Below are 11,284 nucleotides of genomic sequence, written 5' to 3'. Positions count from 1 at the left end.
AGTCTCACGGCGTCGTGCAGCGGGGTATCTCCTTCCTAGAGAAGCAGAGTGAACACGCTGAAGGGGGTCCTGAGGAAGAGGTGGGTACGTGGGTACCAGCTTGGGGAATAATTCCAAATCAACAAGGACTAAACTCTGACTACTCACTCGGTCTTTGGCGTTGAGGTCCGCCTCGCAGGGAATGAGATGCTCCGCGCACTCATAGTGGCCCGTCCTCACCGCCACGTGCAGCGTGTGCTGAGCAACTGGGAGATTGAAGAACGAGGTGGATTTGCTGGGTGTGAGGACCGGATTGTCCCAGACCCCGAGGCATGTAGGGAGGGGGCGGGGGAGTGGCCACTATGGTACCCCACACACAGAATGGGCTCTCAGCAGATGGCAAAGGTGGGAGGAGGTGGGAAATGAGGAATAGAAAGGGGAGGGGGAGAGGGAGAAGGAGAGGAAGAACAGGGAGAGAGGAGGAGGAGGAGGAGAGAGGAAGAAGGGGGGGGGGGGCGCAGGGCTGCAAGAGGAGAAATACCTTATCCCGGGCACTGATTTTTGCTCCTTTATTCAGCAACAATTTTAAGACATCCACGTTTCCTCCACGGCTTGCCCAGTGGATGGCTGTAGATTCAAGCTATACCCGGAAGGTAAAAGGACATGACTTAAGGTAAAGAAGAATCTGGTCAGAGGAATTAGTGCGGACTTGGTGTCTAAGGCCCAGGAACTCCTGCTTTGCTGGTACATCTGGTAGCAGTGGTTGTCCCCGTCTAGATCCCCAATTCCAACTATTGGAGTTGAAGGCTCTTTGCCAAATGTTTCAGCTAAACTCTTACGTGTGTGAACGGGAGTATATGCATGCATATGTGTGCATCTGTCATGTGCATCGTTAGGAGGCTCTTAATCTAATAAATATGTATTAAGAAGAATAAGAGCTACAACTTGATGAGAATTTCCTCGTGCCAACATGTTGCTAGCCACCCTCAACTTGGTTGTCCTCCTGGCAACATTATGAGTGAGGTAGGTGGTACTGTGATAAAATCAAGGCTCCACAGTAGTCATGTTTGCTCCCCAAGGACACACAGCTAGTGAATGGCAGGATAGATATGCAAACCCACTTTTAATCACTTTTGCCAAATACGAATACTCAAAAGTTCTAGAAAAAGTGTACTTCAACATTCTGACAGAATAAAAGTGGTCCCTTCCAAAAGATTTTAACTTGCATCTGACACCTCTTCCTGTGCCCCTGTTATTTCTTATCTCCTGCCCGTTCTCATTTCTCCTTTGTGCTAGCATAGCTTCTGCACCTCGCCCGTCATCCCTTGTGGTCTGCAGGCTGCACTTACTCAGAGAGGGCCCCCTTCGCTGCTCTGGGTGGTTTGTCTCTGGCCTGTCAAATCCCACACTCATGAATTTTAGCGTCTTTCCATGCTAACTTTGTTTTTTGTTTCTTTAATTGTTTTTCTGTGTGTCTTTTGGGTTCAGTTTTGGCCAGATCCTTTGTACTCTTCATGTACCCTTTCCGCTTTGCTCTAGAGTCAAATTGAGCTGCATTTAAATAAATAAAGCATTTCCCAGCTCAATTTCAGTTCATAAAATACGCTGTATACTGGTCTTTGTAGAAATCACAGTGTTGAATTATTGAGGTCTGAAAAGCAGCTGCTTTCCATAGATGCAATTCATTTAGTATGCAGTCTAGCCCCAAATCACGTCTACGGCAGTCAGCATCTATCATATAAGGCATGCAGCGAGAGAATTCTGATTCATTGCTGGCAGCCCAGGGGCCTCGAGCAGACTGCCGTGTATAATGGAAGGGCGGGGATGTTGAAAGGCGAGTGTCGACTGTATTACTTCTCAGTAATGCTACTGACTTGATAATGACCCAGCTCTCTGATGAGGATATTGAATTCTGCTCAACAGCTTTCACTTCCTCCTTTTCCCTGGAACACTTCTCTCCTTTTCAGTATGTATAGAAAATACTTTCCACATGACCTAGTCCCATCTCTTGTGTGGAGAAATAAGCTTTTGCCTAGCTCTCTCAGATCAATTTCCAGTCCAATCAGCCCAGTGTTTCATTTTAGCTTTTCTCAAGCTTCATATAGTCTGTACATTTTGGCTTATTTCCAAACGAAGAAATATATTCACCATATCACGGAATTCGATCTGTGCTCCAGCTTCCAATAACTTCTCCACAATTGCCAGGTGTCCTTCCAAGCATGCTCTATGCAGAGCTGTCCGTTTATACTGTCAGAATAGAGATTAAAAGAGAGAAATGCATATAAAAATGTGCATAAATCCTTTCTATTAGGTCTGAATCTGGGGACTCTGATGACTTAATTGATAGAAACTGGAGTGCTTCTTTATGAACTAGAAATGTTAAATTCACTAAAATTGCAGAACTAGAACAATTATCCTGCAACTGAGATTTGTGCTTCCTGCAAAGTACATTTCTAAGTACCTAGAAGTCTATCTACATAGGGGGATGTGACGTCTTGCAGGTTCAAGATGACCTAAATGCTGATTTCCCTCTATTGTATTTTGTGCCTTCATTGTTGTGTGATATTTATCATGCAGATCAGACAGTTTTCTTTCATCTGGGACTGTTGGTAAGTTAAACATCAAAAAGTATTCCATTCATCTTAAGAAAATAGGAGCACTCATTTTTAGTTCAACTTCAGAAATGATTCCCCATTTACATTTCTGAATACAAAAAGGATTAGTGATTTCTGGTAAATCGGCTTCATACAAATAGGTGAATTAGACTTATTAAAGCTGCAACAACTTTAGGCATGATTTCACTCCAGTGCCCTCCTTACAGATAAGGAAACTGAGATTGGGGAATGCAAATCAAGTAGCGAAGCAGAGATAGAGCTGGCACGTGAGCACTAGTCTCTGAATTTCCCACCTAGAGCTGATGTGTTTGGGTCCAATCAGAGATGATGCTAATAATATACAGGGTATCCCCCCAAATGCATAGACACTTTGAGTAATTATTAACTCCAATGGGTTAAATCTGAAAAGAAAGAAACATCAATTGAGCTATCGGGAAAAAGTGTATATACATTTTTGGGGGGACACTCTATTTCTGCAAAGGTAGTTTGTTGGCCTGGCCTTATTCAACGCCTATCCCAAGGATCTAAGAAGTTAAAGGCGAATAAAAAATCAGCCAGAAATATATGAGTCCAAAACAATTATTCAATCAATAGCACTAATCCAGGATTTTGGGGAAGGGGTTTTCTTTTGGACCACTGTACTCTTCTGTTATGCTGCTGACATATGTGGCAACAGCTGGGGAAAGCTGTTTTCAGGTGGATTGATTTTTGGCACCATGTTAGCAAGGCTGCAGTAAAGCAGAAGAAACACAAAATTAATGAGCTGGGTTTTGCAGTGCTTTTTGTAAGCCTTACCTCATCACAGGCATCTGGATTGTTCTTGTCTGACAAGAATTTTTCTACTACTGGCAGTTTATTCTCCAGGGCAGCCTTCAGAAACCGAGGCACATCCACAGGTTCTGTCTAAAGCCAAAATAGGGTGAGAGTTACCCGTGAGCATCCCAACATTCAATCAAACCCTCCACAGGTTTATTCCCCCGTAGCACACACGCCAGACGTGTGAGACTATAAAGCCTAAAGCCCTTACGATGATTTCAGGTTCAGGTTCCTTCACAACCGGAACTTTAGTTTTCCTGTATTTTTTCTTTTTCTTCAGTTGAATGATAACTTCAAGGTCTTCTAAATTTTCAAGCTTTGATCTTTGTTCTAGTTTTTTCTTCTTGAGCTAAAAAAGAAAACCGTGTTTCAAAATATGTTGAGTTCTACTGACAAGCATTCTGGTTGTGTCTAAACAAAACCTGCAAGGTCTGAAATAAGTATGTATACTGCATGAGCAAAAGAATAGAAAAAATAAGTCTGATTTCAGTTTAGTCATTTCTTATTCGAGGATTTGGGGGTCTGATTTTTTAATTAATTGTCTTCATCTTCACTTATCTTGCATGTAGCATCAGCTTTTGACTAATTGGAGATAGGATCTAGTCTCTAAGTGATGATTTTGTAATTACTGCCATAAACAAACCCCAGATTTCTGTCAAATTTTTTCATCATATTCAAGAATTTTTTTTTACCCAAAATAATCTAATAATGAGTGCTGAGGTTTGAAATATCAATGCCAATCTCTTTCAGGTGGCCCAGTAAGCAGGGCTCATGAAACAGACTGTCCGAGGACTACAGCTAACTAATGCATGTTTTATCTGTCATTAGTAAGTAATGAAAATTCACCCAGGAACACAGATCTTAGCAACACAGATAGTAGACACAGTCAAAGAATGATCCTTAGACCACAAACCATGTTATTGAAAGGGGTCTCTCTTTCTTGGGATAAACTAGATGCATGTGACATCAGAAATTCACTGGACACATTTCTCTTTCCAAGTCTTTCAATCAGAACATGGTCAAAGAACCTTCGATCATTGATTCAGAGTCTGGAGGACATAGTCTCGCCAAAGAATTCTTTCCCACAACGTATCCCATAGAAGTTGTCTCTTTACAGGGGTTCATATTTGGTATGAAACATCTTTGGGATGGTGGCATTTATTTTATTTCTCTCTTTGCTTCTTCCTGCTTGGCACCTCCTTTTCCCTACGCTATCCCTAACCTCCCACTAGTGGATCCCATGGAGGGTTCTTACCTCTGCCTCTCTCTGTTTCTCAATTTTCCACTGCTGCTCCGCAAGGCTCACTGAGTGGGCCGGAAGTGTTCTCAGGTCCTCGTGCTTCTCCAAAGTAACAGCAGCTTCATACTCTCCATCTGTGAAATCCTCAGGGAGGAACTCCCCAGTGTCCCCACCGCCATTCTTCTTCCCTGTGACCTACGAGGGAAGAAGATGGCAGGTCAGAGTAGCAGGGCTTGTCCTGGGGTCGTCCTCTGCGGAGGATGCTGCAGGAGGCCCCTGGTCCTCCTCCCTGGCAACAGCCGCCCCCGTGCAGCTGTCAGATCTCAGGTGTGACCCGTTGCTGCGATGTTCCAGCACTACCTTCAGGTACTTGTCCTGCTGTCTTAGTTAAATCAAGGTTTAGATTAGATTGATATGCTGAAATACACTTAATCCACTTAGTCATATTTCTCCTAGGAAAATCACAACCACCCCCTCTGAATATTTAAAATTCCTTCATTTTATTACTTTTGATAACTCTTGGCCTTGAGTTGAAAAGTTTTCTGACACATGTTCTTGCCATAGAGCTTCTTCCCTAAGGCATTTTGATAATGACATGTGAGTGTACACTTTAGTAATAAAACCCAAAAGGAAAAGGTAATAAATAGGAAACATGTAGAAAAGTCATTGCTCCCAGCTCCATTTTTCCAGTGTCACTCATTTTATCACATAAACCAACCATTTTCCATATATGACATTCTCACTGTGCATTCTGTACCTGTGCATTATGCCTGAAAGAAAAAGGACATTTTCATTTTCAAATTAAAACCAAACCAGTTTTCATTGCATAAAAATAACATGTCTTACGTACCAGCTCTTCCACTTTCAGCATCATCATGTTGGCCTAAAGTTCGTTTGTGTGTTTTTCTCCTGCGGAATGAATCCCTTCAGTTGGCCCTGCTGGACTCCTCCACACGGGGCAGCTTATATAGTCAGGGCTGGGTGAGATAATCTTCCAACCTGGGAACCCAAGTAACACCCCCGCCCCCACCAGTGGCCAGCTCAGAGGCAGGTGAATTTTCGTTCCAGACTCAGTGTCTGGGAAGCAGAAGAGGGAGGAGATGACAGGCAACCCCACTGAATATGTGAATCAAGAGGAAATGTGAGAGGGCCATTCCTTTGGCAGTGACCACACCGCTCAGCAATGCCAGTCATCCTATTTATCGGGAAGCCAGGGGACAGCTGCCTGTTGATATTGCACCACAACACTGCTCTTTTGCCTTCTTTGTCAGCTTTCATATGACTAACTCTATCAGGAAAATGTAAATACCTTGCACATCACACTCCCAGTAATATCTTTCTGATAACCGGACTTATCAGCACTTCACTTGGGGGAAGTGTTACTTCAGGACATCCTATTCCCATGGGTAAACAGCCTGAGAGGAAAGGATCCGAGTCCGCATGGCCCTTGTCTATATCTGTTGGAATTCTCTGGAGTGATGTCTGGGGCTAAAAAGGCCCCATGACATGCCTTCTTGCCATCATTATAAGAAACTGAAAGCATTCAGTAATGCACTTTTGTTTTATGCCATCATTGGCCATAATTAGCATATGACATGCTTACTGTCTTCTAAAACAGCATACTTGCTGGAGCAATTTTTATTCAAAAAAGATCCGAATGGTCCAGAGATAGATTATATGAGACCAGTTATTTGCAACGGTTCGACCTTGATTAGGTCATAGAGCCGAAGTTCTCAGTTGCTGTGGGTAAAAGACTCCTATGGGAGCTATCTGTATTTTCAAAGCACTCAGATCATTGGGATGCATCAGGGTTTGCAGTGCATTGCCAGAGAAGCAAAGAGCAGTGCTTTGGGCAGGGATGTTTCAGGTTTCTCGTCTCTGAGGTGTTACATTATGTTAAAATACTTAGGTCTCATTCTGGCTGGCATGACTCAGTGATTGGAGAGTCAGTCCTTGTACCGAAGGATCTCGGGTTTGATTCCTGGTCAGGGGCAAGTATCTGGGTTGCAGGCTTCATCCCTAGCCCCAGTAGGGGCATGTGCGGAAGGCAACCAGTCGTTTTTTGAGAGATATGTCTCTCCCACATTGATGTTTCTCTTTCTTCTCTCTCTCTCTCTCTCCCTCCCTCCCTCCCTTCCTCTCTCTCTCTTCCTCCCCTCCTCCCTTCCACACTCTCTCTGAAAATCTATAGAAAAAATATCCTTGGGAGAGGATTAAAATATATATATATATATTAGTCTTTTAATAGTTAAAGGAGAAATGGGTTACTATCCTCAAAGTCATTTAAAACCTTTTTTGAAGCAAAAGAAACAAAGGAAGAAGGAAAGAGTATTAATGAGGGGAGTGCTAATTGGGATGTTATAGTGACCTTTCTGTGTCTACATGCCTTCAAACTTACCCACTCAACAAACCTGGCTGCCATTCTCTCCTGCCCCTTCTACTAATTAGCCCATGGATGGTTTCTCTGGAACTTTCTGAATGAGACATTGACTCCCAAAACTACACATTGGCCAAGAGGAACCCTCCCAGTAATCCCCATGTCTGTTTTGCTCTCCTAACGTTCTCTCCTAAAGGAGTTTTATCTAAAGGAAATTTCCTAGTGTTTTCTTTGAGGTGGCGACAGCTGTTACCATGTTCATTGGTCTCTTTACGTAAGAAGAGGCCATTTAAATTTTCCTACCATTTCTTATGCCTTTTTGTCCCAGGTCAGACTCAACCTGAGGGGAGTGTTAGGAGTTATCTTGGGGGAAGAGTCATGGATTGTTTAAGAGTTATTATTATTATTATTATTATTAATTTTACAGAGAGGCAAAGAGAAAGAAAGAGATTTGTTGTTCTACTTATTTCTGCATTCACTGGTGATTCTTATATGTTCTGGGAGGGGGGATTGAACCCACAACGTTGGAGTATTGGGACAACACTCTAACCAACTGAGCTACCTGGCCGGGGCCTGTTTATGAGTCTTGAAGATGGAACCTCAGAGCTATTGGTGCCCTCAAAGTTCAAGTATGACCAGTGCTTTCGTTTTATAGAAATGAAGCCGAGCAACAGACACTTTAAGTAACTTGCTGTAGATACACAGCCCATTGGTGGATGCAGGTTTAAGAGTTTTCATTCCATCCAACAGAAGCAGAGAATCACTGATCTCAGCAGATTTTCTAGGGCAGTTCATACCTAGACCCATTCAGCGCCCAACCAAAACTGATGAAAAGGCTCTTCAGTGTTCAGATCACCTGAGAGAATGCAAGTAAAAGTGGGTAGGATGGCTCACCATGCCCATTCCCTCCGCTAGTCACTTAATCATCCCCTCAATCCTGGCTGGTTCTGTACAGATGGCTCCAGGAAGTCTTGAAGAAAACTTTGCAGAGGATGACACTTGAGGAAGGGTTGATGGAATGGGCTGAACTTAAAAAAGGGCGCAAGCTGGGCAGATCCTCAGATACCTTCAGGGCCGGCAAAATCACCACCGGGCCTCTCCTTTCTCCATGTTGATACCGTTTGTCACAAAATCCGAGAGGATTCTAGGTACATTTAGACATTTAGCTCCCAAACAACACATAAGACAAAACTGTATTTTCAAATCATTATTCATCGAAATTGCAAACAAAGCTTCTCAACTAGAAGAGAGTTCTCTGTCGCTTGTTTTTAAGGAGTTTCCATCCGTAAAAGTTCCCCTAGCGGGGTAAATCCCAAAGTGTGTAGACTTGGCTTTATCCTAGCCTCAGAGTAGGCGTAACCTTTTCTTATCAAGATGAATTGAGACAACAAAGCTCCAAGTTGGCTCTGCAATCACTGAGCAACCAGTGCTAACAATCCACGACCAGAATGAGCAGGGGAATGGTCCCTGAGCTTTGCCAGTTCCCTCTTGAGCCTTTTCCCACTGCCTGCAGGATTTGTGCATTTCAGCGGGACCAGAATATAACCTGTGTACAGTTTATAGAGGAGAAACTGAGAGGCAGAGAAGCAGGGCCTAAAGCACTTCTTGCTGCCACCCAGGGTTTAAAGACATGCCCAGATGCCTCCCGTGTTCATGTGTAATGGCTCGGCTCCAAGGACGATTTCATCTTTCCAAATTTTAAGATACCTCTACTCAGACATTTTCTTTTTCTTACTATATTTCCCTAACTACATAAGTGATTTCTATATCTCTATATCTATCTATTTATCTAGATATTTAGGGATATAGAGATATAGATATTTGTTTTTGTTAAAAATTAAAATATGGCTCAGTTGGAGCATCATCCTGTACACCGAAAGGTTACAGGTTCCATTCCCTGTCAGGGCACATACCTAGGTTTCGGGTTCAATATCCAGTCAGGGTGTGTATGGGAGGCAGCCAATCGATATTTCTCTCTCACATCGATGTCTCTTTCTCTCTCTCTCCCTTTCTCTAAGGTCAATGAACATATCCTTGGGTGAGGATTACAAACAAAACTTTTAAGTATCAGAAGGTTGCTTAATTACAACCTTACTGAGTGTTGATTTGGTACTTGATTTCCCCTCCCCACCTCAAAAATAAGTTTTAGAGATTGTCTTCTACCAGCACAAACAAATCTATCTCATTATTTTAAACAACTTCATAGATTTATTTCCATGTGTGGATATACCATTGCCTATTTAACCATTCTCATATTTAGGGCATATAAGCTGTTTTTTCCCAAATGGTCACTTTCATGTGCTACATTCAAAGGCACCCGATAGCACATAAAATGTTACTGTTATTAATACTCCTTGTCCTTAGAACACCTATCTAGACACTGAAAGGAAGGCCTCCAAGGCCTGGAGCCAGATTCTCACTTAGAAGACACCTTGTTCCGCTGTTGTACTTTCAATTGCTCATTTTGCCATCCCTCTTAATAGCCTTCCCAGGCCCAGCTGCCACTCACCCTCCTTGGCTCGGAGAAGTCGCTGACTTCGCCTGACTAGGAATGCAAGTATCTTACGGCCAAGCCCCGGTTCAGTTACACACTCGAAAGTGCCAAAGGGAGGTCACCAAGTGAAGCAAACAAGGTTCAAGGTTGTTTCCCCTCCCCTGCCAACCGGAATGGAATCACCTGTACTAGTTCAAAGGCCAAAAGCACTGAGCCATTCTGAGCAGGATTGTGGTGTCAGCTTTCATCCCTTCTTAAAGTAGAGTCAAAATTACAGTCCTCTTCTTCTCAGGGCTCTGAGAAGAAGATGCACGCACACAACTGTGAGCAACACAGGACAAGTTCTTTCTGCGGTTATCAGCGGCCTTCAACATTAGAGACAGGCAAAGGCTGTGGAGGTCTTACCAGACCTTACAGCAGGTGCCTTGTTCCAGGAACTAAGGTGTTCCAACTCCGATTCTGCCACACGTGCAAACCCCTGTCAGCCAACACGACCACATGGCTGTTCTGTAAACTCAGCCAAGACAGCCTCTGGTCAGGTAGGCCCTCGGGCAGTGTTCGGGATAAAAGGTTCACTTCCAGATAAAGGAAACCACGTTCTAGCAGCAGATTTCAGCCCATTTCCTAGTCTATTATGTGTTAGGCATTTTCTTTTATATATATATATATATATATATATTTTATTGATTTCTTACAGAGAGGAAGGGAGAGGGATAGAGAGTTAGAAACATCGATGAGCGAGAAACATCGATCAGCTGCCTCCTGCACATCTCCCACTGGGGATGTGTCCGCAACCCAGGTACATGCCCTTGACCGGAATCGAACCTGGGACCTTTCAGTCCGCAGGCCGATGCTCTATCCACTGAGCCAAACCGGTTTCGGCATGTGTTAGGCATTTTCTAACACCAAGAGACAAACTGCCCTGCCAGAGAAGGCGGCAGTTGTATATGTATGAAGTTGTGAAGAATCAAGGGCATGGGATTTTAATCCTGGCTCTGCCCTGTGTCTAGCTGAGCAAGTTCCTTCACCCCTTAGAGTCTCAGATCCTCACGTTACAAGGACAGCTTTGAACAAAATGATTTCTGGGGCCCTACAGTTTTATTGAGGTCTCAAAACCACTGAGTCAAAAGGTAGAAACAAACAGTAATGGCTAGAGCATCACATGCAGACAGCAGAGTGGATTCTCCAAAGCCTCTAAAATAGGAAGTGGTCTAGAAAGCCTTCACCAGCCCAGTGTATTTCAACCATTTTTAAAACATGCCCCCATTTGATAACTGTGAAAAATCTCAGTTCTGGCCAGTGTGGCTCGGTGGGTTGGGTGCTGTCCTGTGCACTGAAAGGTTGCTGGTTCAATTACCAGTCAGGGTACATGCTGAGGTTGCAGGCTCCATCCTGGTAGGGGGACATGTAGGAGGCAGCCAGTTGATGTTTCGCTCTCACATTGGTGTTTCTCCCCCTCTCCCCCTCTCTCTCTTTCTCAAAATAAAAAAATAAATCTCACACCTTCTGTTAACATGCATAGAAATGTCAAGATCAACTTGAGGTCCAAACCAAATCAAAGCAATGGCAATTTTGAATATGTTTTTCCAAACTTCCATGGACCTTAGAGATTTTGATAAGGCTTCTCTCCTCCTTCCCCTCTGAGAATCTCTGCCCAAATTTTGCCTTTGCTGGAGCCTCTGTCAAAAAGGTAGCAATAAAAGATCAGAAAGGGCTGTCAGTGACTTCATATTAAAATTCTTATTTCTCCAAACAATGGATTC

General features: G+C 43.5%; 1 protein-coding gene across 1 annotated transcript in view; it reads right to left on the bottom strand.

Moving 5' to 3' along the window:
* The window catches only part of ANKRD1 (ankyrin repeat domain 1), a 9,009-nt gene extending 3,425 nt beyond the window's left edge, over positions 1-5,584 (bottom strand). The window contains 9 exon segments of the mRNA XM_014456981.2: positions 9-35; positions 148-233; positions 236-245; positions 521-619; positions 2,128-2,226; positions 3,390-3,497; positions 3,622-3,759; positions 4,666-4,845; positions 5,501-5,584. Of these exon segments, the coding sequence (XP_014312467.1) occupies positions 9-35; positions 148-233; positions 236-245; positions 521-619; positions 2,128-2,226; positions 3,390-3,497; positions 3,622-3,759; positions 4,666-4,845; positions 5,501-5,527 (774 nt within the window). The 5' untranslated portion in view covers positions 5,528-5,584.
* Between the last annotated feature and the right edge of the window lie 5,700 nt (positions 5,585-11,284).

This window comes from Myotis lucifugus, unplaced genomic scaffold, assembly GCF_000147115.1.
Source record: "Myotis lucifugus unplaced genomic scaffold, Myoluc2.0 scaffold_66, whole genome shotgun sequence".
Taxonomy (NCBI): domain Eukaryota; kingdom Metazoa; phylum Chordata; class Mammalia; order Chiroptera; family Vespertilionidae; genus Myotis; species Myotis lucifugus.
This window is presented reverse-complemented; position numbering and strand designations above follow the sequence as displayed.